We start from the raw sequence: 27,999 nt of genomic DNA, 5'->3' as shown, positions 1-27,999 counted from the left end.
CTGCTGGCATACCGAAGGGTACTCTGCCACCCGCACACTGAGCTCAGGGTTATGTAGCAGAGGCTACACGAGGAGATCTTCCCACTTGGCTGCTGCCTCAGGCCTGTTTGCTGAGCCCAACTTCCAGGTCTAAAGGAGGCCCTGGTAGAAGACCAGCTGGTCCTGCAGAAAACCCCTCAGATGGAGGTAAAAGAGCTGCCAGTTGTACTGGAGCCCTCGGAGGCAGTGGAGGAAGGTGTGTGCCAATGCCTGCCACACTGGACTACCTGCACCATAAGGGAATCTCTGCAGAGGACATGGACCTGACTGAGGAGGCAGAGCAGGCCCTATCCCCACTCCTCCAGGGGAAGGCTCAGACTCCCTGCAGAGACCCAGTGCTGTCCTGGCCAAAAGAACTCCAGAGCTAACCTCTGAAAGTAGGCCAGGGAATCCAGGGCTGGGCTCAGGGGGTTGAGCTGGTGATGGAGCATGGACAGGGCTAACTGATTAAGCACCAGCCTCCGCTCCCACAGGAAAAGGCACCGGAGCTGTCCCATCCATGCTCAACCACCCTGTCCTCCACATTGTGCCAGTTCTCTGGCAGAGAGGGATGGAGGATAAAAAGGGACACAGCCAGTTAGAAAAGCGGACCCGCATGCCACTAGATGGCCTGGAGCGCAGGTGGTAGGGAGCTCACCCACCACCCATCCCCAACTATTCCCCATGTTTGCACTTACTACTTTCCTTACTCCTGCCACTATGCCCTTAGGGCTTTTAACCTGTTTTTGATTTTTTTATTTGTTGCCTGCCTGCTTGTCTGGGCCCAATCTTGTTTTTTTTCTCATTGAACCATCCCTTTCCATGGGCACAGGCTTTGTTCCACTACCAATTTAGCAAGGAGGGTGGGCTCCTTAACTAGCTCCCACCCCTCCTGGTCATTTTCCTTTTTGTAATTACCCCACATGGTGCTCTTCTTCTTTATAGTTGGGGGTGCCATACATACGACCTGCTCCCCCTTCACCCACTCTAATGGCTGCCACCTGTCTAGTGGCAAAGCCCAATTTCTGTCTCAGACTTTTAATTAGTGATTTGCAACTATTATGATTTGCGGGTGCTTTGCCCTGCTTTAAGGTTATTTTATTTTATTTTTTTACCATGTTTTGGAGCACATGATTTTTTTTAAAGAGGTTTTAGCCTGATTTGCCAGGAATATATATACACCTCTACCTCGATATAACATGACCTGATACAACATAAATTCGGATATAACACAGTAAAGCAGCACTCCGGGGAGGCAGGGCGGGGCTGTGCACTCCAGTGGATCAAAGCAGGTTCGATATAACGTGGTTTCACCTATAACGCGGTAAGATTTTTTGGCTCCCAAGGACAGCGTTATATCAGTGTTTGTTTGTTTTTTTGTTAATGGATGGTCAGGGTTGAGATACAAGCTTCCGACTTTTTTGGCATTAGAGAGTCTCTTCGTGTGCATTGGCCTTGGGCGGCAGTTTTGCTCCTTATCTTCAAGTCTAGCTAAATTGTCAAGTTAACCCATCCCTTTTTCCCTTCCTCCCTTGCAACCTGCCATTTTTTTTTTACATTACACTTACACCTTCAATCCTTCCCAAAATCCTTTCCAATGCATTTAAAAGCATTAGCAATATACAATGCTGGTGCTTACCCCCCCCCCCCAAAAACCCATAAGGGGCAATTTTACTGTAACTGTAACAATATCTCTTCACCCAGTTGACCCAGACAGAGGAGACCAACAAGTAAACAGCTTAGTAGGCCTCCACTTGCACTAGGTCACCTGTGTATGGGACCACAAAGAGCACAAAATTGGCATACACTGACAGGACCACCTGCAAGTCTGGCTCATGGAGCATCAACCCCATTAACCTCCTGCAGAGAAGATGGAGGAAGGACTCGATGGCCATAGTACAGCTGGCCTGACAGCAGACAGCCTTGACGCACCCATCGACTGAAGATCAGAGTTTCAGTCAGGGTCCAGTTGAGCTAGACCAAACACTCCATGGAAGCATGCAATAACTGGAGAAATTCCATGAACTGGAGCCTGAAGCTGAAAGCCCACAGAGTGCCTAGGAGATAACCATTATCCACTCTGTTGAATGCCTGCTCCTGGTCCAGGAATAGGCAGGCAAATGACAGATCATCTCTACACCTAAGTTTGAGGAGGTCCCAGACCAAATAAAGATTATCAAAGATGATACAGTTTGGGACGCTGTAGGTCCAGTCAGGATTAACCACATTTGCCAACACAGATCCCTGCTGCACTGAGATGGCCTTCACTACGACTTTGTAGTCTGTGATAAGGAACAAGATAGGGCACCAATTCCGAAGGTCATGGAGATCCCGTCTTGGGTAGCAGATCAAGCACAGGCCACGAGCATGACAGGAGGAGAACCCTGATCCTGAAGGACTCGGCCAAAATGATGGTGAGGTCCTGGCCAAAGACATCCCAGAATGCACAGTAGAACTCCATGGTCAGCTCGTCGATGCCGAGAGATTTATTGGTGGGCATCAGATGAAGGGTTTCCAAGAACTGAGCCAGAGTGAGTGGTAGCTCCAGCTGGTCCCAGTCACCCGTGCTGACCATAAGGAGTCCATCCCAAAGTACTCCACAGGCATTGGTTGGATCCAGGGAGAGGAGGCTAGTGTAGAAGGCCCTGGCCCTCCCCCACATCTCCACCAGATCTGTAAGAGGGATGCTGTCACCCACTGCGGGAAGGTAATGTGCTTGTTAGCCCCACTCCTTTTCTCCAGGGTGTTGAAGAAGTCGAAGCTGCGATCCATCGGAGGCTTGGAGCACCTCTGGCTTCTCCCAACACACTCTGCAGATGCCTCTCCAGCTTCAAGACATGTCATTCCAACTGCTCTATTACTGTATCTCTCTGCCAGCTGGCTCTCTAGGAGTAATCACGGCAAAAGAGCCGGTCGTGGACCTTCCCACATTCCACCACTGCTGCTTCAAGGGAAACATGTGCCTCTGCCCTTTCCAGGCCAGCCAAACTTTCGGAAGGACACCACAAAACCCACATCCTCCAGTAAGATATTATCAAAATGCCAATAGGCTGATCCTGGTCTCCCCAAGGTGAGAAAGGCCATCATGGCCACCAAATGGTGGTCCGAGAATGGGGCGAGCGGAGATGGAGGCGAGATAAATAAATACAGTCCAACCAGGAGTGGCACAACCAAGCATCCTCTACCCCATCAAGCTCACAGACTACAACCTCCATCTGCCCTTCTACCTTTTCCCTCAGCTATGGCTCCTTTCTGCTCTTCTTCCTCCATGCTGAGTGGGTTCCATTGATTCAAAGGGAGCATTGAGAGCACAAGACAGACAGTCTTTTTCTACTCTAATTTCTGGTGCCACTGGATGCTTTGGAAGCTGGGAAGAGTAACTGCTGAAAAGTCTTCCTCTGTCCTGGGCTGAAACACAGTCAATGAGCAACACGGGGAAAGAGCTAGCTGAGTATGGTTGGAACAGTAATGTGGACTGGAGAATGCTCAGTGGAGATGGAATGTTCAGAGAATTTTGCTGTTAGTCCTATCAAACCTTTAATGAACATATGGAAACAATATTTTTCAGAGACTTGTAATTTGATCAAGTTTGGGGTTAATTTTCAGAGCAACAGAAAAGAAAAGAAAAGAAAAGAAGATGGAGCTAGGTCTCTGGCATGGAAAATTTCTGTCTGAGTGGTTAAAGTTTGGCAAAAATTATAATCAACTGAAAAATTTGATAATGTGTTATAATGGAATGTCTTAGGCAATCTTAACTATAGATAAGTGTTGCTGTAAGCTCCACCTAAAATAGTAATTATATTAATAATGTAGTAGGGAGAAGTCTCCTTTTCCTTCTCAGTTTTAGCTACTATCTTTAAAGAGATTTGATCCCCACAGTCAGCTAAGACACTGTAAAATAAATACAATACAAGATTCACTGGAGATAGGTGGCAATTCTCCTTTGAAGAATGCACATAACTTAAGTATGTAAATGGCTTTTAAAAGGACAATGACGTTTTTTGTAGATTTTGCTGGAAGCTATGGCCAGGTGAAAATGTCCCATTTTACTCTTCAGAAGATATTATTTTTACAAATCAAAAATTAACATTTTTTTTATCTAATGGTTCAGTAGTAGTGTACATCTCAGCAATAAAACGGAGATACTAAAATTAATTGAACATGCTATTGATAATCACTGTGTGAACCACTTTGTAGTCATATGGGAATGAAAATACTCCTATTTTCATTATAAACCTACATCATGACAAAAATTAAGACATAAATGAAAAATCTATTAAAAAAAACACCACAAATTAAAGAAAAATCAGAAATCTTATTAAAATTGAAAACCCCAAAATAAGTCAATGAAACAATAGCTAGAGAAATATTAACTCATTCTTGACATTAATATAAAAGTTATATGTTTCAAGAAAATATCAGCCAACCTATCATCAAAGGGGGCAGGGAGGATGAGAAAACTGAAGAATTTCAGTAATTAAGAGTGGGATTTTCAAAGCACTTAAGAGAGGTAGGGCACAAGTCTCATTGAAAGTTAAGGGAAAAGTAAATCTTTCTTTTAAAGGCTGTGTCTACATTACAGCCTATGTTGGTAAAACTTATGTCACTCAGGGGTGTGAATATTCCCTCTGAGTGACATAGTTACACTGACATAAGCATTTGTGTGCACAGTGCTGTCAGCGGAAGAGCTTCTCCCACTGACATAGCTTCTGCTGCTCACATAAGTGGTTTTTTACACAGATGGGAGAGCTCTCTTCTGTTGGCATAGAGCGATTTCACTAGACAAACTGCAGCGGAGCAGCTGTACCACTATGTATAGATATACCCTAAAAGATATGCCATACTGCAAACAGAGTTTGTGGGCTTGATCAGAAATTGCTGGGTGCAGTTCTATGCAGGAAAATAGACTGAATGACCATAAGGTTCTCTTCTGGCCTTAAAATCTATTAAATAAAATCATGAGCCAGGCACTTTTGAAAATCCCACTCATAATTATTAACAAAATTCAACAAAAAACAATTCAGTGAAAAATAAATGCTACTTACGGACACAAACGGGAGTTTGTCCAGACCACTTATGATCTTGCAGGCAAATCCTGACAGATGTACCGACAAGCCGAAAGCCAGGGTTACACTGATAGACCACAGTGTCTCGGTAACTGAAGCCATCCCCACTAATGTGGCCATTTACAATTGGATCTGGAGAACCACAATGCCCAGCTAGAATAAAGGAACAAACCAATCAATAAAACATATGTATATATTAAAATCCTGTTAATATTGAAAAGATGCTAATGGAAAAAGTACTGTTTCGTTCACCTTCATGACAAGCATGGTATTAGAACCAAATCATGCAAAGCGCTGTGATATGCACACTTCCTTTGATTTCCAGTGAAGGCAACAGGAATTGCAGTGCTCAGTACTTTGGACGATCAAGTGTTTAAGTTAAAATATTTTAGTTATGTTTTGTATAACTTACTTACACCCCCAGTTTTAAAGGAACTTTGTCAAAAGTCAGATGGAGTTTCTTTTGTGGCAAGCCAAGAACATATACTTATAAACAGGGAAGTCAATTTTTGAAACTAAGTTATTCACAGTTAAGCACTTAAATTCTAAACTTACAAACCTAAATTTCTGATTGATAGAGATGATGAGCACTGACAGCTCCCATTAAAATCAATGGGCAATGTCATTGTTCGGTAACATGCTGTGGTTAAGACTTTTAAAAAAAAGGCCACTATTTTAGTAAGTGCAAGAGTTTAAGACCAACATTTTCAAGTGTGGACATTGACTTTAGGGTCTTCAGCATTTGAGTGCCTTATCTGAGACAGCTTGGGCCTGATTTTAAAAGGCACTGAGCAACTGGAGCTCCTATTAGTTTCGGTTGGACCTATGGATAATAAATACCTCTGAGGCCTAATTTTTCCAGTTATCTCAAGATAGGCACCCAAAGCTACTGGCCATTTTTGAAAATTTGAATGTTGATGTGATGTTATATTCAATACTGAGGTGCAATATACAATGATGGGAGGCTTAGTCATATTTCAACTTATTTTCTCTGGGCCTGATTGTCATTTACACAAGGCCCCTTTATATTTTTCTGGCACTAAATTACATTTACACTCTCTTTTAGGCCCCTTATTCTGCCTCAGCAGCACAAACAGGCCATAGTGTAAATGAGAATTGGGCCTTCTATTTTATTTGTTTGTGTCACAGTCTTAAACATAGTTTTCTGGTGTACTTTATGGCAGGATTGTAACCTGCTCCTATGTGTTCACACAGGAAAATAAGGGGCCTGGTTAATGCCAATGGGTATGCTAAGTATTGACACAAGAATATATGGACCATCTGAGAAGGTACTACTGGGACAGAAGTTCAGCTTGGTTGCACTCAGAAACTGAGGTTGAATATGTACAAAGTGAGGCTGGTAGAGATGTGACAGACTATAATGAATTCCCTTAGAACACAATTGACAAAAGCTGCCCTATTTGGCAGACTCCACAGAAGCAATGGACACATGGCAGGAGCAGACTGAAAGAGGGCCCTCCTGGTTGTTTAACAGGAAAGGGGTGTGGGGGGGCAGGAAGAGTAGAAAACTCAAATGAGATCTGGGTGACAGTTGAACTGATCTGGGTTGGTGCTCTGAGAAGTCCTGACAAAAAGACACTGTAAATATCTAAATAGTTAAGCTTATATACATTTTAATTTGTTAGATTAGTTCCTTTCTTTCAGTCTTGGATAAGTCATTTAGGGTGTTATCACTTTAAACCAGAGCTGGGGGTTGGGGATGCTGTTATATTGGAAAGTGTTAATGGCTGCCACCAAAAGTGTCTTTGATCTATGGACAATCACAGACCTGGTTAAAGACAATAGGTGTGTTATGCACCTTTCTTTCAATTTAAATGGAAGGTGCAATTAAGTCTTTTTATATAGCAAGATAGCTGGAAACAGTGGAAACTACTGCTCAAGGCAAGGGGCTACATGGCAAGGCATGGTCAGAAGAATAACCCTGTGGGATAAAGCCTTCTCTGACTGCAAATGCAGTGGTTAGTGTTGTTTGACAAGCTGTGTTTGTGTATTAAAGGGGAGGAAAAACAAGCAGAAAGTGAGAAAGCCTAAGAGGGAACAGAGATCAAGAGAAGCAAGAGACAGAGCTCCTCACACATGGATCTTGCTGGAAAATCAGAGTGATTTCTGATCAAGGAAATGGGCAGCTATTGTTTCTTTCTACTGCATTCAGGGAAACAGAAAAAATGGTTACTAAGCTTCCATAACTATTTTTTTTGAGATGTGTTGCGCATGTCCATTGCACTCTAGGTGTGTGCGTGCCCCGAGTACAGTCACTGGAAATATTTCCCTCAGTGGTACCCATCAGAGTGACTCAAGTGCCCTCCGCTGCTGTGCGTTAGTAGTGCCAGTATAAAGTGCCCAGCCGATCCTACACCTCCCTCCTCCCAGTTCCTTCTTTCCAGAAAACTCCACTGTAGAGGGGTAGGAAGGTGGGTCATGGAATGGACACGTTCAAAAGTGAGAAAGGCTAAAAGCCATGTAGAGTTGGACCTTGCAAAGGGAATTAAAACCAATATTAAAAGGTTCTATAGCCATATAAATAAGAAGAAAACAAAGAGAGAAGAAGTGGGACCGCTAAACACTGAGGATGGAATGGAGGTTAAAGATAATCTAGGCATGGCCCAATATCTAAATAAATACTTTGTCTCGGTCTTTAATAAGGCTAATGAGGAGCTTAGGGAAAATGGAAGGATGACAATTGGGAATGAGGATATGAAGGTAGATATTACCACATCCGAGGTAGAAGCCAAACTTGGACAGCTTAATGGGACTAAATCGGAGGGCCCAGATAATCTTCATCCAAGAATATTAAAGGAACTGGCACATGAAATTGCAAGCCCATTAGCAAGATTTTTTAATGAATCGGTAAACTCAGGGACTGGAGAATTGCTAACATAGTTCCTATTTTTAAGAAAGGAAAAAAAAGTGATCCGAGTAACTATAGGCCTGTTAGTTTGACATCTGTAGTATGTAAGGTCTTGGAAAAAATTTTGATGGAGAGGGTTGTTAAGGACATTGAGGTCAATGGTAATTGGGACAAAATACAACATGGTTTCACAAAAGGTAGATCGTGCCAAACCAACCTGATCTCCTTCTTTGAGAAAGTAACAGATTTTTTAGACAAAGGAAATGCAGTGGATCTAATTTACCTCGATTTCAGTAAGGCATTTGACACGGTTCCACATGGGGAATTATTAGTTAAATTGGAAAAGATGGGGATCAATATGAAAATTGAAAGGTGGATATCAGAGGGATTAATATTAGGGAGGGAGAGGAATTATTTAAGCTTAGTAACACTGTGGACACAAGAACAAATGGATATAAACTGGACACTAGGAAGTTTAGACTTGAAATTAGACGAAGGTTTCTAACCATTAGAGGAGTGAAGTTCTGGAACAGCCTTCCAAGGGGAGTAGTGGGGGCAAAAGACATATCTGGCTTTAAGACTAAGCTTGATAAATTTATGGAGGGGATGGTATGATGGGATAGCCTAATTTTGGCAATTAATTTGGCAACTGATCTTTGATTATCAGTTGCCAAATTATCAGCAGGTAAGTATGCCCGGGGGTCTGGGATGGGATGTTAGATGGGTTGGGATTTGAGTTACTACAGAGAATTCTTTCCTGGGTGCTGGCTGGTAAGTCTTGCCCACATGCTCAGGGTTTAACTGATCGCCATATTTGGGGTCGGGAAGGAATTTTCCTCCAGGGCAGATTGGCAGAGGCCCTGGAGGTTTTTTGCCGTCCTCTGCAGCATGGGACACGGGTCACTTTCTGGAGGATTCTCTGCAGCTTGAGGTCTTCAAACCACAATTTGGGGACTTCGATAACTCAGACATAGTCTAGGGGTTTGTTATAGAAGTGGATGGGTGGGATTCTGTGGCCTGCATTGTGCAGGAGGTCAGACTAGATGATCATAATGGTCCTTTCTGACCTTAAAGTCTATGAGTCTATCTCAAAGAACAACAGTTATGGAAGGTTAGTAACTGCTGTTTTTCATCGAATAATTACACATGTGCATTCCGCTCTAGGTGACTCCCAAGCAAAAGACTAGGTGGAGGGATCGGAGTTCGTGGACACACAGAGTGCAGTACAGGTCGACCAAATTTGGCATAATTTCTGGAATGCTGAGTGATGACATAATGGGAGGAGAACGTATGCACCAATGCCCAGATAGCTGCTTTACAAAAGTCCTGAATACAAATCTGCACTAACGGTGCTGCTGAGAATGCTTGTGACTTTGTGGAATGAGCAGTCAGGTTTGCTAGTAGCAAAACATCTGCCTGAACATAACAAGTGTGCATACATGAAGTAATCCAGGACAAAATTGTCTGTGAAGAGATGGTAGACCTTTCATCCCATCCTCGACAGCTATGAACAGTTGGGTGGAGCATCAGAATGGTCTTTCTATGTGGAAAGCTAGAGCCCGTCTAACATCCAATGAGTGAAGACATTGCTCGTTCCTATTTCTTTGAGGCTTCAGGTAGAAGAGGTAGGTAGATTGCTTGATTGCTATGAAATTGTGAAACCAGTTTCAGGAGGAAACTGGGGTGAGGCCATAAACACACATTGTCTTTAAAGAAGACTGTACAGAGGCTCCGATATGAGGGCACAGAGTTCTGAGGCCTTTCCGGCCAAAGTGATGGACACTAAGAAAACCACTTTATAGGAGAGATATAATAGGGAGCACATTGCTTAAGTTTCAAACGGTGGACCCATAAGCTTTCATAAGACCAAATTCAGGTCCCAGGGAGGAAAGGGCTCTCTTACTTGAGGGTATAACCTTTCTAGGCCTTTGAGGAATCTGATAGACATGTCATTTGAAAAAAAAACAGACCAGTCCTGCACCCAAGGGTGGAAAGCTGATATTGGTACCAGGTCAGCCTTGACAGAGGAGATTGCTAAACCTTGCTCTTTCAGGTGCAATAAGTATTCAAGTATGACTGCATGGGCAAGACTCCACACTGGGATGCCCATGCAGAGAACCACTTCCACTTGAAGAGGTAAGTAGTCCTGGTGGATGGTCTTCTACTGCCTAATAGGACCTGATGAACTTACTCTGAGAAAGCCTGCTCTCTGGGATTTAGCCATGGAGCTTTAAGGCTCTTCGATGAAGTGAGCTCAAGTTTGGGTGGAGCAGCCGACCATGGTCCTGGGAAATTAGAACTCAGTGCAAGGGAAGTAGGATTGAAGTTGCCACTGAGAGATCTAGCAGAGTGGAGAACCAGAGTTGGCCAGCCCATGCTGGGGCTATCAGAATAATCTGGGTGTGGTCCCACTTGATCTTTAGCAGTACTCTGTGCACAAGCAGGAAAGGTGGGAAGGCATAATAAAGGTGTCCCATCACTGTAATAGGAAGATGACCATGATGGAACCCAGACTGTGGCTTTGTAGGGAGCAGAATTAGTTACACTTTCTGTTGAACCTGCTTGCAGGTCTATTTGGGGAGTGGCCCATTGTTGGAAAATGTCTCTGGCCACATCTGGTCAGAAAGACCACTCATGGCATATGGAGAAAGACCTGCTGAGGTAATCTGCCAGCTCATTCTGTGCTTCCAGAAGGTAAGAGGCCTCAAGGTTGATTGAGTGGGCAACACAAAACTCCCAGAGATAAGAACCCTAGTAGGTATTGTAAGTACAGCATCCAGAGGGAGACAGTTTAGAGAGTACACTGAGACCAGTCACACCTGGAGAGGTCTGAGGTGCAGTCTTGCATGTTGTACTATGTATGTGCATGAGGCCATGTGACCTAGGACCCTCATACAGTTTCAGGCTGTTGTGATAGGATGAGATTTGAGGTGTGTTATCAGGGATCTGACTGATTGGAAATGTACCTCTGGGAGGAAGGCCCTGATCACCACCCCAATTAACAATATCCTCTGCACTGGAGTGAGGATAGACATGTATGCATTTATTAGAAGGCCTAGGGCCTTAAATGTCAATTGGATAAGTCAAATGTTGGACCATACCTGACCCACGGATTGGCCCTTGACTAGCCAATCATTTAGATAAGGGCAGACCTGCATCCCTAACTTCCTCAGGGCAGCCATCACACATTTTGTAAACATCCGAGGAGCTGCAGACAGGCTGAACAGGAAAACCATGAACTGGTAGGGTGCATGGTTCACCACAATCTGAGGAATCTTTGTTCCTCGTATATTGACACATGAAAATAAGTGTCTCTTAAATCAAGGATGGTGTGCCAGTCTCTGGGATCCAAGTAGGGGATAATGGATGCCAGAGTGACCATATGGAACTTTATAGTTGTTGAGTTGATCCAGGTCCAAAATGGGTCTGACACCTCCCTGGGCTTTTGGGATTAGGAAATAATGGGAGTAGAACCCTTTCCCTCTTAAATCTGCAGAACCTCTTCCACAGTCCCTCCTGAAGGAGAAATTTAACCTCCTAGACCACAAGTTCTTCATGAGAGGGGTCCCTGAAGAGGAATGTGGGGGGTTGGGAAAGAGGGGTGGAAATGAACTGTCAGGTGTATCCAACTTCCATCGTGTTCAACACCCAACAGTCTGTGGTAATACGGGACCAAGCACCAAAAAATGGTAAAGGTGGTTTGCAAATAAAGGACAAATCAGGGTCTGGAATCACAGAAACTGGTATGGCATCCTAAAGCATCCAATCAAAATGACTGCTTAGAACATCCTGGATAATTGTGTGGGGCACGCATTGACGTTGACTCATATTCAGCTTCTCGTTTACTGTAACCCCTAGGTCCTTTTCTGCAGAACTGCTGCCTAGCCATTCGGTCATCTGCAAACTTTCTGAGGGTGCAGGCCACGCTGTCCTCCAGATCATTAATGAAGATATTGAACAAAACCGGCCCCAGGTCTGACCCTTGGGGCACTCCGCTTGATACCAGTTGCCAACTAGATATGGAGCCATTGATCACTATCTGTTGAGCCCAACGATCTAGCTGGCTTTCTATCCACCTTATAGTCCATTCATCCAGCTCATAATTCTTTAACTTTCTGTCAAGAATACTGTGGGGGACCATATCAAAAGCTTTGCTAAAGTCAAGGAATAACATGTCCACTGCTTTTGAAGGGGCTGTTGAGGCCCATAGTACTTTCTTGAAGGAGCAGGGGGGTATAACCCAAGGGATTTTAGGATGGCTCTTGTGTCTTTTAGCCAATGAAGCTTTGTGTCCATCTGTTCCTAAAATATCAAGCTCCTTCGAAGGGCAGGTCCTGAATAGTCTGTTGGACCTCATGTGGGATCCCTGAGGACTGTAGCCATGAACTCCTGCACATGGCAACTGATGAAGCCGTGGTCCTGGCAGAAAAGTTTTCCAGTGCCACTTCTAAAGAGGCACTTGCCACCATTTTACCCTTCTCCACTATCAAGGAAAACTCTTGCCTGGCATCTTATGGGAACAAGTCTTTGATTTTTTGTATGGAATCCCACGTTAATATCATACCTCCCCAGAAGCACTTGTTGGTTTGCAATTCTGAGCTGAAACCCCCTGTGAGAATAAACTTTTCCTATCAAACAAGCCTAATATATTTGAATGTTTTGATTTTGAGGTTGTCCCTGATGACCCTGTCTTTCTCTCCCATTGGCAATGGACACCACCACGATTCTCAGGCTGTGGTGGGATGGGTATAAAGGAACTCATAACCTTGGGCAGGAACAAAGTATTTACAATCAGCCCTTTTTGAAGTAAAGGGGAAGGGATGTGGGGGTGTGCCACAAAGTCTTAACAGGGTCCATAATGGCCTCATTGAAAGGCAGGGCCACTTTTGAAGGGACCACACTAGATAAAATGTCTTGAAGGTCCCTAGCAGTGGCAAATGCCTCTGGTGTGATTGGTTCCAAGATAGTATCAGTACCATGTAGTGCCACAGATATAGAAGGCTCTTCTGTTACCAGACTTGATGGTGCCTAAATAGGTGCTGGAATCAATGCTGACTTCTACGGTACCAAGGTAGAGGAGTGCTTTGGCTTAGATCGCACTCTACTCTGATCCACATGCCTGGCAGTTTTACCAATGCCGACCCAGTCTGTGCTAGTCTGACCGGTGTGGCTCAGATGGAGGTCTCAGTGCTGCCTCCACGAGCAAAAACTTCAGGCTGACCTCCCAATATTTCTTTGTGAAAGGCTTAAAGTCCCCGCAGATATGGTAGCAGTCCCTGATTTGAGCTTCTACCAGGCACTCCAGACAACTTGACTGCAGATCGCTCAGGAGCAAAACCTTGTTACAGGAGGCACAGGGCTTAAAGCCCCGTGACCAAGGCATCCCTCAGCACCAGGCATCAGATGAAAATGCCACAAACCCCCTCCACAACTAAAAAATTTACCAAACTTCACTAAAATTCACAGTAAATAACTACAACTAACTGTGTGCAGTAAGAATAAAGACCACTTAGAGAGTTTGTGAAATGCAAGAACGGTTCCAGTGACTGTTATGGGCTGTAAGAAGGAACTGTGGGGGTGTGAAGTTGGCTGGTTACTTTATTTCTATGCTAATGGTGCATGGTAGCAGAGAGCACTTGAGTCACCCTGATGGGTACCATTGAGAGAAAAATTTCTGGCAACTGTGCTCAGGGTGTGCACACACCAAGAGTGGAATGGACAAGTGTAATCATTTGAAGAAGAACTTTTTGTACCTTCTTTGTAAGTAAACAGTATTGCACCAAAGAATATAACAGACACATATCAATAACTTCTTCTCCTAATGGAAACAAATCTATAAAGCCCTGAATATTGTCCAACCTCTCAGGATAACGGGGCAAGAGTGTCTTTGATTAAAAATGCCTATGAAACAGATGAAAAAAAGGAACACGAAGGATTACTAGAAAAAAAAAGAGTTTAATAATCACATATGGTTTGAATCAAACAGAAACTGTGTACTCTTGCAGAGTCTTCTCAGTCAGCCCAAATCCTGAGATTCCTTACACTTGAATTTTGATTATTGAATAACCAATGAGTGAAAAATTAAGGTGCAATGGCTGCATTAAAGCCATATATATGGAAGCACAGGAAATCTCGAGTACAAGGATAATTCAGAAGTGCCAACTGGAATATTATATTATTGCTATCTGAATAAGAACTTAGCAGCCCTGTGCACTTACCATTTTATTCATTTCACTTACAGATCACTCCAGTTACTAGATTTAATGGTTTTCTGTCAGTCTGGCCTTGATTAGATTAAACATCCCAACAGCTCAAGAACTGAAGGAGCGGGACAATAAAACAGCAAATTTATCTAATTTCCCAATCTGGTCAAATTAGGTTCTACATACATTAAGGAGGCTGTTAGTGGATCATTTCTTATAATATGCTTTCAAGAACTAAAGAAATTACTGAACAGGTTCAAGGTTGGGTCAGCACTTCCATTAGAGAGCTTGATATACAAGCAACAGCCAGAGTTATTTTATTTTTCTGTATAATTAAAAAAAAATCAAAGGGTGCAGCAGTTTACCTGTGCACTATCCATTGCAGGATAAAGGCCTTATACAGTAGTTCAGAGTTAGCAGTGTAAAAGTCTCTATTTTTCTGGATTTTTACAGATTTTTTATTACATTTTTATGCTTTTGAAAAAAAGGCTACCTAGTATTTTTGAAAGTTGTTAAATAGACATTTAGGCCTAAATTTTGAAATACGTCTTTCTTTTGGGGGGAGTGAAATTTTACATTTAAAATTCATAGCAGGACAAACATTGGTCCTAATTCAGCAAGGCATATCTACTCAGCCTAACATTTAAGCATGTGCTTAACTCCATCCTTGTCTTCAGTGGGATTTAAAAACATACTTAAGAGCCGTTCTGTGTAGGGATGGGTTTAAGCACTTACTTAAGTGCTGTTCTGAATCAGGATTATTAATTGCTAGACACCTAAAATACCATTTTGATTTGCAAATGTATACAGACATGTTTGGTCTTAAATTAATTGCAGGTGCAATTTTTGTGGGCACAAAATGTTACAAGGAAAACCAGTGCATGGGATCAAGCCAGGATGAAAAATCTGGCCTTTGGACTCATTGGCAGTTATGTAGGATTGGGCACTAAATGTTTTCATACTAACTGCCTGGAAATTGAAAGCCTTTAGTTATCCATAGAACAGTTACTTTACAGCTCTCTTGGACACCGTTTCTGAGACAGCTAACACGACTGCCAGTTTGATAACTTTTTTGTGATATGGATATTAGTCCATTAGAAACTGGACAGAGACCATGAGCTCTTTTTACATAGGCTAATGAGCCTATGTAAATGAGAACTATTTTCAGCCACAGTTGTACTGAGCTAAATTTATGCCGGCATACTAGCTCTGAAAGGCTCTCTTCTCCCTTGGATCCAGGGGCGGCTCTAGGCACCAGCAAACCAAGCTGTTGCCTGGGGCGGCCAAATCTAGGGGGCGGCAGGCTGGGCCGGTGGACCTGCCGCAGTCATGCCTGCGGGAGGTCCACCGGAGCCGCGGACGACCGGACCTGCCGCAGGCATGACTGCGGAGGGGGCGCTCGTCCCGCGGCTCGGCTGGACCTCCCGCAGGCATGACTGCGGCAGCTCAACCGGAGCTGCCGGACCCGCGAACCGTCCGCAGCTGTGCCCGCGGGAGGTCCGCTGTTCCCGCGGCTCCGGTGGAGCTCCCGCAGTCATGCCTGCGGCAGGTCCGCTCGTCCCGGGGCTCCGGTGGACCTGCCGCGGGAGCTCAACCGGAGCCGCGGGAAGAGGGGACCCGCCGCGGGACCGAGGAAGGGCGGCGCAGCACACGCGCTGCCTGGGGCAGCCTATTTTCTAGAGCCGCCCCTGCTTGGATCCCAAAGCTCTGATCCAATGCATGCTGAAAATCAATGGGAGTCTTTCTATTGATTGATGACTAACAAGAATTTTAGTTATAAGCTGGGGACGCACCAGTTGGAAGTAACGGAGGAGGAGAAGGACCTAGGAGTCCTGGTTGATCGTAGGATGACTATGAGTAGGCAATGTGATGTGGCCGTTAAAAAAGCTAATGCGGTCTTGGGATGCGTTAGGCGAGGTATTTCTAGTAGAGATAAGGAGGTGCTAGTCCCATTATATAAGGCGTTGGTGAGACCTCATTTGGAGTATTGTGTGCAGTTTTGGTCTCCCATGTTTAAGAAGGATGAATTCAAACTGGAACGGGTACAAAGAAGGGTCACTAGAATGATCCGAGGAATGGAAAGCCTGTCGTATGAAAGGAGATTTGAGGAGCTCGGTTTGTTTTCCTTAACCAAAAGAAGGATAAGAGGAGATATGATTGCACTCTTTAAATATATCAGAGGGATAAATACCAGGGAAGGAGAGGAATTATTTCAGCTCAGTGCTAATGTGGACACGAGGACAAACGGATATAAACTGTCAGTCAGGAAATTTAGGCTTGAAATTAGACGAAGGTTTCTAACCATCAGAGGAGTGCAATTCTGGAACAGCCTACCGAGGGAAACAGTGGGGGCGAAGGACCTCCATGACTTTAAGATTAAGCTGGATAAGTTTATGGAGGGGATGGTATGATAGGATAACGGGTTTAGTCAATAGGTCTATAACGTGCCACACTGGTAATTAGTACAAAGGGTCAATGTTGGGATATTGTTAGCCTTTTCCAGAGGGTCTGGCTGGAGAGTCTTGCCCACATGCTCGGGGTTCAGCTGATCGCCATATTTGGGGTTGGGAAGGAATTTTCCTCCAGGGTAGATTGGCAGTGGCCCTGGAGGTTTTTCGCCTTCCTCCGAAGCATGGGGCAGGGGTCGCTTGCTGGTGGCTTATCTGCTACTTGAAGTCTTTAAATCATGATTTGGAGCATTCAACAGCAGAGTCAAGGGAGTGAATTAGTTCAGGAGTGGGTGGATCGGCTTATGTGGCCTGCATCTTGCAGGAGGTCAGACTAGATGATCATAATGGTCCCTTCTGATCTTGAATTCTATGATTCTATGATGATTCTATTGGGTTTAATGTGCTTTTTGAATCAGACCTAAAGCCCCGTTTAAAACATATTGGTGTATTTTGCACTTGAAATGTGAGATAATATCTAAAAGATAGGCACAATTCTGGCAAAAGTCATGCACAGCATACATCTAACAAGAACTTTTTACAGGCATCACTGTCACTATTGACCTGGGCTAGACTTGAGATGGCAAAGTGACATGATAAAGGAACTGCCTTTCAGCCTGAGAAGTGTCATACCTCTTTGTGAGAGTGATGTGAGTTTTCTCAACAATATCTAAACAAAGAGTTTCATTCACCAGAGAAGTTGGCCTGGCATATTAAACAAATACCAAAGTCTCACAAAAATGTTTAGGAAAAAGAAATAGGAAGTATCATAAGACAAACACTAATTTTAACAGACTAATAAATGACATCAACAGTTGCTGCTGCAACCTTTAAAAAGTGAAAGTACTTCTGGGGAAAATAATTTGAAACACAGATAGACGAATAAAGCTAGAAAGCGAAATCAAAATAATCAAACGGACTGAAGGGTGATAACGGATATCCAATTAGTCATAGATTTGTAAAATGTTATGACAACACAAAGGCCAATAAAAAGAGGCATTGTTGGGAGTAAATATATGAAATTGAACAAGGAAAAAATCAAGCTGCATATCAGGAAAATCTTCCTGATACAGATATCTATTATCCTGCGTAACAGTTTCCCAAATAAGTGCTGGAAGGTGCACTGCTTGGCACATTTAAAACTAGAATGGAATATACATTAGTAAATTTCCAGTAGGGAACAATCCTGTGCTGAAAAGGAGATTGATGAGATGACCTAATAGGCCTTTTCCATCTCTAGATTACATGATCCTCAATTTTTGGCTACAATGATAAATTCATCTTTGGGGTTGTTTAATCTGCAGATGTATTTCACAGCAAGCATACAGGAAAACAAAGAGAATGCTATCTAGGGTTCCAGAGATTAGAATAATTTATTATTCAAACATAGAAGAATACTGATAGTAGTATTGCTTAGTTTGTGCTAAGGACTGTTGTTACTGATCAGAAGATCAGACAGGTGTTTTTTTGTTTTTTTTATGTTAAAACGGAATTAAGCCTGACATATACTCCCTGATCTTGACTTGGTGCAAAAATAAAACCTCTGTGTCTGATATAACTCACTTGCATTGGGCTCTATGTAAGCCACTAAGCAGGGGCTTGGGAATATTTCCACTCCTCTTTTTGTTAGTCTGGTTTCTTTTTCCATTTTTGGCCTGCAACTATATGACATATTTATTAAAATAACTGTGTATATTATTTCCATCTATATATAGGTCTCTATTTTATATAACAAGATGCCATCACTCTTAACAATGTGTATTTTCAAACAGAAAAAAAAACTGTGAAGAGTTAAACAAAACAAAACAAAAACAAAAAAAAATCAAGCCAGATCTTCCAACAAAATACTTCAAACACCACTGCATCTTGCTATTTTAGCAATATGAATGTCATGGTACTTACAAAAGGATTCAATCTTCCTGTAAGTCATCACCATGGTATAGCAAATGACATATTGTATCAGAAATAACATTAAAACAGAAAAAGTAATAAAGATAGCGTACTTTGGGGACAAAATATATCATAGGTACACTGGCACTATAATAACTATATATTGGTAATAGAACCAAATAGAAGTGCTGAGACGTTAGCCTGTGCAAAGAAAGAACCTCTGAATAAATAAAGAAATAAAAGTGTTTGAAAATAAATTAAAATGGCTGCAGCTCCCAAACATCATAACTAGAATTCAAAGCCCTTGTGTTCCAAATGACTTTTGAAATAGATGAGATAGTCTGCTACACTAAAAACCTGGTATGAGAAAGTCAGTTTCAGCATGTGTATCAGATAAACTATTTTCTTCAGAAAGGAAATTAGCTGGGCCCCAACAAACCATTAAGAAATACCAAGAAAGACTTTAAAGAATTTCCTTTTCATTAAGGAGATGCCGGAGGTAGATGATATAATGCTACTGAAAATTTGCCACACACACAGACTCTCTCTCTCTCTCATCAGAAGTAGTAGAATGTAAAGTTTTTTAGAGGATAGTCTCAAGAAAATCATTAACCAAAAACTTTCATTCCTAATCTTTTTGCACACATTTGTGCATTCCCAATCTCAACATGTAGTTCCTTTATGTCATTTGAGAGGTGTTTTCTTGGAAGTACATTCTACTAACACATAGTGGCAAGACCATGGCATAAGAACAACCATACTGGGTCAGACCAATGGTCCATCTAGCCCAGTATCTCGTCTGTCATCAGTGCCAGATGCTTCTGAGGGACTGCACAGAACAGGGCAATTTTGAGAGATCCATTCTTTTTCATCCAATCCCAGCTTCTGGCAGTTGGAGATAAAGGGACACCTAGGGTTACCAGATAGCAAATGTGAAAAAACAGGACAGGGGGTAGGAGATAATAGGTGCTTACATAAGAAAAAGGCCTAAAAACTGGGACTGTCCCTTTAAAAATGGGACATCTGGTCATCCTAGGGACACCTGGAGCTTGTGTTTATGTCCCTGACCATCTTGGTTAATTGTCATTGATGGCCCCATCCTCCATGACCTTATCTAGTTTTTTTTTTAACCCAGTTATATTTTTACAACATCCCCTGGCAATGAGTTCCACAGATTGACTGCATTGTGTGAAGAAGTACTTCCATCTGTTTGTTTTAAACCTGATACCTGTGAAGAGCTCAGATATTATGGTAATGGGGGATCATGAAAATACTTAGACAGATTTGCATGTTTAGTAATCACTATTACGAAGCCAATATTTGCCAGCTGTTATCACTACAGCAGTATCTGAGATGGTGGAATTATCTTCTATTTAAGTACATTGTTGGGTAAAATTGAACACTAACAGATGACAGTGCATGGTAACTTTTGACAAATGCTGATCTGTAAATGATGACCTTCTATAAAATTACATTTAAAAAAACTATGTTAAAACATGAAGGCTAAAAAATCAACCACTCAAAAGTTAGGTAACATATAAATTAAGGTTGCTAATACAAACTTAATTCAGCCCACTTACGCATACAGAACTCATGCTTCATTTTTTCCTGACTCCCCCTGCCACTGTTATGCATAGTACTCCTTTGTCATTTTTTGCAAAAGTTGGAAGGAGGACAGTGAATGAGGCAGAGAACTGCTGGAAGAGAAAGGATGGTCTTATGGTTAAAGCATCTGAATGACACCCCTGGAAATTTGACTCTATCCCTGGGCAAGTGCCACAAGTTTCTATTTTTGCACCTACTCCTATTCAATGCATATGAAAGGCTGCTGATATAGAAAGGGATGTGGGTTGGGGTGTAGTGTCAATCCGGTGTTGCTGATAAATTTATAGCTCTTTTCCATTGAATCTGCATGGCGGTTGACTGGGCAAGAGTCTCTATTTTCCCAGTTTCTAGTCAAGATTTAGGATGGGAAGCACACTAGTTGTCTGAAACTTAAAACATATAAGACAAAAGTAATGCTGGTTGCTTTGGGAAAATGTTTAGAAGAGCTGTCTGAGTCAGTATCTGGTCCCATGATACAGGGGGTTGTCTTCCTTTACTTAACATTGAATTCAAATGATTATCTATCTATGCCTGGCCAGGAGATTGTAACCTCTCCTTTTAGATGTGGACCGGACCATATTTGTCAGCACAAGACTGGATTATGCAATGCACTTTTCATGGCTAGCCACCTGAAAACCACTCTAAAGCTGCAAATAAAGCAGAATGCTACTGCTCACATATAGCTTCTGCAAAGTGCTGAGCAGACATGCCAAACCTGCGGGGGGACGGGGGACGACAAGGGGGACGCAGACTTTGGGCTTGTTTTTGGCTTAATTGGCTTGTGAGTTGCTTGTTGGCTATTTTTGGCTTGTAGCTTGTTTGGCTTATAGTTTGTTGCCCCCCCCCTTTTTTTTTGATTGGCTCCCAGCAAGCAGGAGTAAGGGGAAGAGAAAGTCAGGGGTGCACAGCAGGCCCACCACAGTCCCCGACTGAACACCAGGGGGATCTAGTCACATAGAGCGTTGGGGTTCTTATGGATTGGCTTGTTTGGGCCTTGTTTTGAAATGGGATTAGCTTGATTTTTGGCTTATTGTGAAAGTTGAGGTGCTTATTTACCACATGAAAGTTGGCAACTGTGGTGCTGAGCCCTGACCAAGCAAATCACTTATGTGCATACTTAACCTAACATGAAAAGTCAATGGGCTTAGTCACATGCTAAGTCAAGCACAGTTCTTAAGTGCTTAGTCACAGTGTACAACCATGGCCTTTTCTGTAGAGGTAGTGCTTATGGATTGCATATAAAACTAGTGCTCTGCAGTCCAGATTGGCTTCGTGTGTTTCCAGGTACAGATTAGTTTTGACCTACATCTCTGAAGTTTGGGTCCTGGTTACCTTAGAGGCTGACTGTCTTCTCATATGATACCTTAGCAACTGAGAACACTTGAGATACTTGAGCCAAAGCCACACAAGTTTAAAGAGGTGGGGCTTTGGGCAGGTTTTTTCTGCTTTGACTTGATCTTGCTCACTCAGACACAAGTGTTTTGAGCTTCAGGAGATTCTGCAAGGGCTATCAGTTTACCCAAGCTTTTGCTTGAGGGATTAGTTTGAATGGATTTGGGTGTGCAGAAGGTAGAGTTCTCTAACTGTCAGTGTGCTCATATGCAGAGTTCACTGTTGATCTATTTTTATAGAATTTGCACTGAGTGATTTCATTTTTGGATCAAGTATTTTATAAATTGGACAAAATAATTTAAAACTTAGTAAACAAAAATAAATAAATTACATTAAAGAAACTAAAACTGTTACTTTTGTGACAAATTCACAAAGCTAGGCAAATCACAGCTAATGAATGACTGGCACTCTGCAGAAGGAGAATGCCCAAAAAATTCAGAGCAAATTGGGCTAACATTTTAAAGGGCTTTGATTAATGTGGATCCTGAAGATGCATATGTTGCTTCCTCTTCCTAACCTCTATAGTTACTTTGTCTATTTTGGTACATTTGCTATATTTGGAAAAAAAATAAAACAAATTATGAATACAAATTAAGTTAGGCAAGCATTATTATTAACCCACTTGCTAATTTTACATAAAGAGGTCAGTTATCAGTAAGGTATCTGCCTTAACATTTAATGCCACAGCTATTTTCAGTTTTCTTATAAAATAGTTTTAGTATTTAATCCGAGATGAAATAGGAATGTTTAATGTCCCTGACAATCATATCCTGGTGAGCTATTGTGTTCCATGAAACATTATGATGTGGCATAGATAGCAAATCAATACAGAAGTCTTTCACCTTGATGACACCTATTGTATGTATTATGAATTATTTAGTTTGCTTCTTATGCTAGTTTTATCTTTGAAGGAAACAAGACACATATGAAGATAGATGCAGCATTTTGATATCCTAGGAATGCATTCAAGAAATAGTAATTTACATGTATATCACAGTTTATTGCAAATCATTAAACTTTTCTCTGTGCATAAATGGTTCTCACTCATTTTAACACCACACTGAAGTCTGCCAAAAAGGAACACGAAGACCCTTTACCTACAGATATACTTAGTCAGTCAAACACACAGAAATGATGCATTTCTGAATTGCATGATAAAACAATGCTGTTTTTGAGCTATAGAACAATTTAATACACACATAATAATTACTTTATCTCTTGTACCTTTTATGGTCTTCAAGAGAACATTAAAAGATTACTAAAAGTTGGGTTTAATATTGCTCATTTTGCACTGAATTTCTCATTTCTTTCCCTCTGACTTTCTTTTTTAACCAAAAAAATTACCAGAGGAAAGAGAGTGCAAGGGGGTTATATGTGAGAACACATTTATTGTGCTATTACCTTCTTTTTGCTGTAAATGTGGAAGAACAAAGTCTTTCTACTAAAGTCTTCATATGGACAAAAAAACAAAATGGGGCAGGGGAATCCATATATTGAACTGCAATATAAAAATTAAAGAAAGAATCCAACTCCACTATGAATGCCTTTTCATTTTGTTTATATCTCAGGTGAGAAGTTGTGATGGAATATAATTTATTGTGCCATGCCTGTCTTTATGAACAAAGGAGTATTTTGTTCCTTCAGTTGGACACTCCCTAAGCTTTTGTTCTAAAATATTAGGCATAATTAGATAAAAACAGCCAAATTCTAATAGAGGAAAAGAAAATAATACACAGCATGGCATATTTTCCATATTAGGACAGCTTCATTTTCTATAGTATTTATTACACATTCACCTGACAGCATTGCATTTCCAGGATCTAGTTATGAGTTTGAGTTGTAAAGAAAGACTTTAGGTATATTTACCCAGACATTGGGTTTCGGCGCCACTCCAGAGTCCATTTGCTAAGCATTCTCTCACATGAGATCCAACTAGTGTGTACCCCGTGTTACAGGTGAAGATTGCAGTGGCTCCATACACCATTAGGGTTCCAATCTTATTACCATTTGGTGGAGAAGGGAGGCCACCACAGGAGACAACTAGGAGGAAAACATAAAACTGAAACTGAAATATGAAATCATCTCTTCTTAATCTCTTAGATACACGAAATAACTCAATTCCTTATAGCTTTTGTAAATCTATGTTTTTGCATAGGCTTTATATACATACATTGAAGAATCTGATGTGGTATACGCTCTAAATTAAGAGTTTAAAATTATGCCTTCATTGGCACAGGTGTGCCAGATTAGGGAAATGCTCAAGGATCCCTTTCCCCCTCTAGGGGACCATTGCAGAGGATAGGCACAATCTACCTTACAGGCTGAAGCACAAAAGGAACGTGACGAACAATGCTAGTCATCCAAGATTCAGGCATGTCTGGGTAGATCATGGCAGTACTCCAGAACACTGCTGATTCCTGTTGTACAGGATAGGAAGAATTGCCTTCCCCTGTACTTTCCCAGGTCTGTGGAGGTGTTTTGCCTTTCAAAAGGCATGAGGTTTTTATATATTGAACTCAGCCCAGATGTTGAATTTTCTTAATATAGTATCTTCTGTTGATATTTACAATAATGTTATATACTGTAAACTACCCAATTAAATGTGAAAAATCTTTCATTCTGTTGATAACTGGTCAAACCTAGTTAAACACAATCTGTTATTTTTCCTTGTTTCCATTAATATACAATTAATAAGATGGTAATTGTGGTAGTCCTTTGTTGTCTTAGCTAGTTCCAGTTCTATTTTACTGATTGACAGCGCACACCTTTTCTACATTTTCTTTATTTTCACAGGCACATGTTACTCAAAACTAAAATTTCAATGACAGGAAATTTTCTCTCTCAATTCTTAAGGCACTATCTTTCTCTTCTATATTTGACTTGCTAATAATGGACAGCTGTAGTTTAGGAGCTATAATGGGATACCATTGTGGAAACTAGGTAAACGTATAACCTGGATTTCATTGTAGTCAGTCACACCAGTACATGCATTTAGGAAATAGATTACCAATGCTCATTTTGCACCAAACTTCTGCTGAGGAGCATCACATGCTCCAGATTTAATGTAAGGATTCCTTTTGACTGCAATTTAAGTAATAACTGAATTAGCTTGTGGAGAGGTCCAATGATATAAGATGTCTGATTATAAATATGCAGAATAATGATGATATGTACATAGCACACTCATTTTAATTTAGTTCACTAAAATATTATATAGTGGACTGTACTATGCATATATACGCAATAGTTTACATTTGCCAAATGACCTCTGATTTTTCTAGCTGATTGAAATTGCAACAGCATGTTTGATGAGTTGTATCTTGTTTTGTTAAAGAAACCATCCTGCACAACCTTAAGGCGAAATGAAATGCAACTAATACCCCCAATTAAGTCTCTCCAGCCATAGACATCCCCAAACCTGACTTCTAGTGGGTCCTTTTTAAAAGTCACATTATATAAATGGATATTGAAATATAAGATTTAAATGCTTTAATTACATCAACAATCATGTTTCAATTATCCCCCCTGCTGCCTCAAAAAACCTAATTGTACACAGCTAGAACAGAATCTATATTTATACCATCTCTTCTGTATATGTGAGTGATAGAACACAGTACACACTGTATTCTCAGAACAATCTTTAGTATGTTTCTGGATCTTAATATTATACACCATACAAAAGTACTACTGAACATATTTTGGCAGCTGATGTTCACCCTCATTAAATTCTACAGATGAAATAACATCTTTATCTTGCAAATAAATTAATAATAAACCTTTAATCAGGAGTGCATAAACAAGTCCATTAGGATTTTGCATCTATTCCTTCTTATCTTTTTGTTAAATACATCCTATCTGGATCACTCTCTCTATTGTCTCCTCTAATTACCTTACTAGGATTTTTATCACTGTGGCCATTTGTGAAGAACTGGCCTTTTCAACAAACTTTTCAGCAGCTGGAGAATGGATTCCAGGATGACTACTTGTGATCCAGCGGCAAAATCAGTTTCCAATTAAAGAAGGTGGAAAACTAAGCTTTAGAGATTATTTAATAGTGGTTACACAAAAGAAAAAAAGGTGTAATTTCAGTTAATTAACTCAAAACCTGTTTTTTAACTACAAAAGAAAAATCAAAATTCTCATTATTTCATAGAAATTATGAAAGAGCTATCCTATTTTTCTACTCTTATTCATTCAAAATGAACTGTTTGACAAATAAACCCAAAGAAAAAATAACCCACCAATGTGACATGTCATTCCATATACTTTATGAAAATATGCTTATGATATGAAAATGACATAACAGATATACTTTATGCAAAATGGCTCATGTGAGATATCATTGGAAAGGTTATGATTTACTGAATGAGATTATCCTATTTGTATGCATGTTTCATTTCTTTATCTGAAATTAGGAATCTTGACTATGTATCTGTATTTCAACTATGCTACTTTGGGTGACACCCACTGCCAATACTTCTGGTACAACAATGGAAAAGTCAAACAGGGTGGATGGCCTAGCAACAAGGACAATGGACTGTAAAAGAGCTTAGTCTTCCTGTGAATATGTGGGTCAGGCTGTGAAGAATGACTACAAGGGCCCGACAGAGTCAGGTAGTCTTGTCACCTGATACTAAAACATCACCTATGACTTCTTGTAACTTTCCACTGTAAGGGAAGGGGGATCAAACTAGGAAACAAAGGACTCCCGCCTTATGCAAATACTATTTAAGGGTGAGGAGTGAGGCAATCCAGGTGATCAGTTCTCCCCTGCTATCCCACCCAAAATGACTGCTGGAAACACCTAAGACTGCACAGGGGGAAAGAACTGGACCCAGGCTGGAAGGGCATCTGGCCTGTGAAGAAGATTATTAGAACCACCATTTAGAGTGAGAACTCACATGTAACCAGTTTCTTTAGTGTATTAAGCTTAGTTTGCATGCTCTGTTTGATTTCTTAATAATCTGCCTTGTTCTGTCTGCTACCTCCTTAACTACTTAAAATACACCTATTATAGTTAAGAACTTTATTTTTCATTTATAATACAACCCAGTTTATGTGATTTCTAACTGTGGGGCGGTGGGGAGGGAACAAGAAATTGTGCATATCCTCTTCCACATTGAGGGAAGAGGCGAATATAATATATCTTTGGGTCTGTACTCCAAGTGAGGTGGACATCTAAGTGCTGGAGCAAGTCCCTTAAGCGGAATGTTCCCAGAGCTGATGTGCAGTTGGGTGTGGCCCTGCCTGTGTGTTGTTAGAGGCGATTTTAAGGGTCTGGCTCAGTAAGACAGGTAAAAGGGGACTCATGCTGGCAGAACAGGTAGACTCAGTGGTATCTCAGCACATCAGGTGACTTTCCAAGGGCTCCAACCCGTCACAGTACCACTATTCAGAGAAAGTCCAAAAATCACATTGTTGCCTTGCCCTAGTGGCAACTATACTTGCTTTTCTAGTCTATTTCAAAATATATGTAAGCAATTTTATTTTGTTTGTTTTAAACAATTATATTGTTTTATTCAGTAAGGGTTCGTGCTTCTGCAGACACTTTCTTTACTCCATCCCTTCTCTTCTCAAGCATGGGACACTGTTTCCCACCTGTCCTTGTTTATGCACGCTCCATGTGCTGACAGTCTGGAACAACACAGTTCTCAGTGTCTGGTGAGTGCAATTTGATTGGTTGCTATCCCTGGGAGGGAGGGGCTATAAATAGGGCTAATTGCCTAGGAAGCTCTAGTCACATTTTCTGCATTCCCATTTGTAGGATCGTGAAAGTGATGGGCCTACAATTTGCTTGGGAAAACAAGGACTTTGCTGCTGCACAATGATTGGTTTTCATTCATTAGTTCATCTAGCACAATGAAAAATGATTTATCAACAAAACTAAAACTGGTAGCAATTTACTCAATATGAACATTGCTGTATATTATTCCATCCCAGTGGTGATCCTTAGCAAAGACGTTAAACTACAGTATTATATATCTTTTTTAATGGAGTTTACTTCTACTTTGCTCTATAACTTTTATATGGTTACTTTTATCTTGTTTTAGGAATTTTCCTGTCTTTGACTTCCTTGCTCACATTCAAAGTTCTATCATGAGACTTTGAGTATAATGCAAATTTATCTTTTTGCTTTATCTAAACTTCCTTGATTGTAGGGTCTGTTGTCCTGTGACCCCAGACCTGATCTCAGGGAAGGTTGGTAAGCAAAATTAAACTATATTTCATGCAGTAAGGTACCTGGCTTTAGAAAGTGATAATTAAAGGAATTAAAGCTGTAATTATGCAAGTAGGGGAAGTAAAGGTAACACAAATTTGAATAGTCTTTACAATAAATAGTTGCCCCAATAAATGCACAATAGTAAATAGGTGGTGATATCACAGACAATCATTGCACTCTTGAATGAACTCATGTAGAAAAATGATAAAAGAAAAAGATACCCTATCGCCTCTGGGTGAACACTTTTCACAAAGTGATCACTCTATATATGACCTATCAGTCCTCATCC

At 41.2% G+C, this 27,999-nt stretch overlaps 1 protein-coding gene across 16 annotated transcripts in view; it reads right to left on the bottom strand.

Annotated features, from left to right (window-relative positions):
• The window catches only part of CSMD1 (CUB and Sushi multiple domains 1), a 1,616,238-nt gene that overhangs the window by 92,968 nt on the left and 1,495,271 nt on the right, over positions 1–27,999 (bottom strand). For all 16 annotated transcript variants that reach the window (XR_005595828.1, XM_039529053.1, XM_039529047.1 and 13 more), the window contains 2 exons: positions 23,357–23,530; positions 5,064–5,237 (listed from right to left, as the gene is read on the bottom strand). Coding sequence is in view for 15 of the 16 variants with exons in the window: in XM_039529053.1 (XP_039384987.1) it covers positions 5,064–5,237; positions 23,357–23,530 (348 nt within the window). In the remaining variant the exon portion in view is untranslated. The remainder of the gene's footprint in view (positions 1–5,063; positions 5,238–23,356; positions 23,531–27,999) is intronic.

The sequence above is a fragment of the Mauremys reevesii genome, linkage group 3, assembly GCF_016161935.1.
Source record: "Mauremys reevesii isolate NIE-2019 linkage group 3, ASM1616193v1, whole genome shotgun sequence".
NCBI classification, from domain to species: Eukaryota; Metazoa; Chordata; order Testudines; family Geoemydidae; genus Mauremys; species Mauremys reevesii.
Note: the sequence above shows the minus strand (reverse complement) of the source record. Positions and strands in the feature narration are given on the sequence as shown.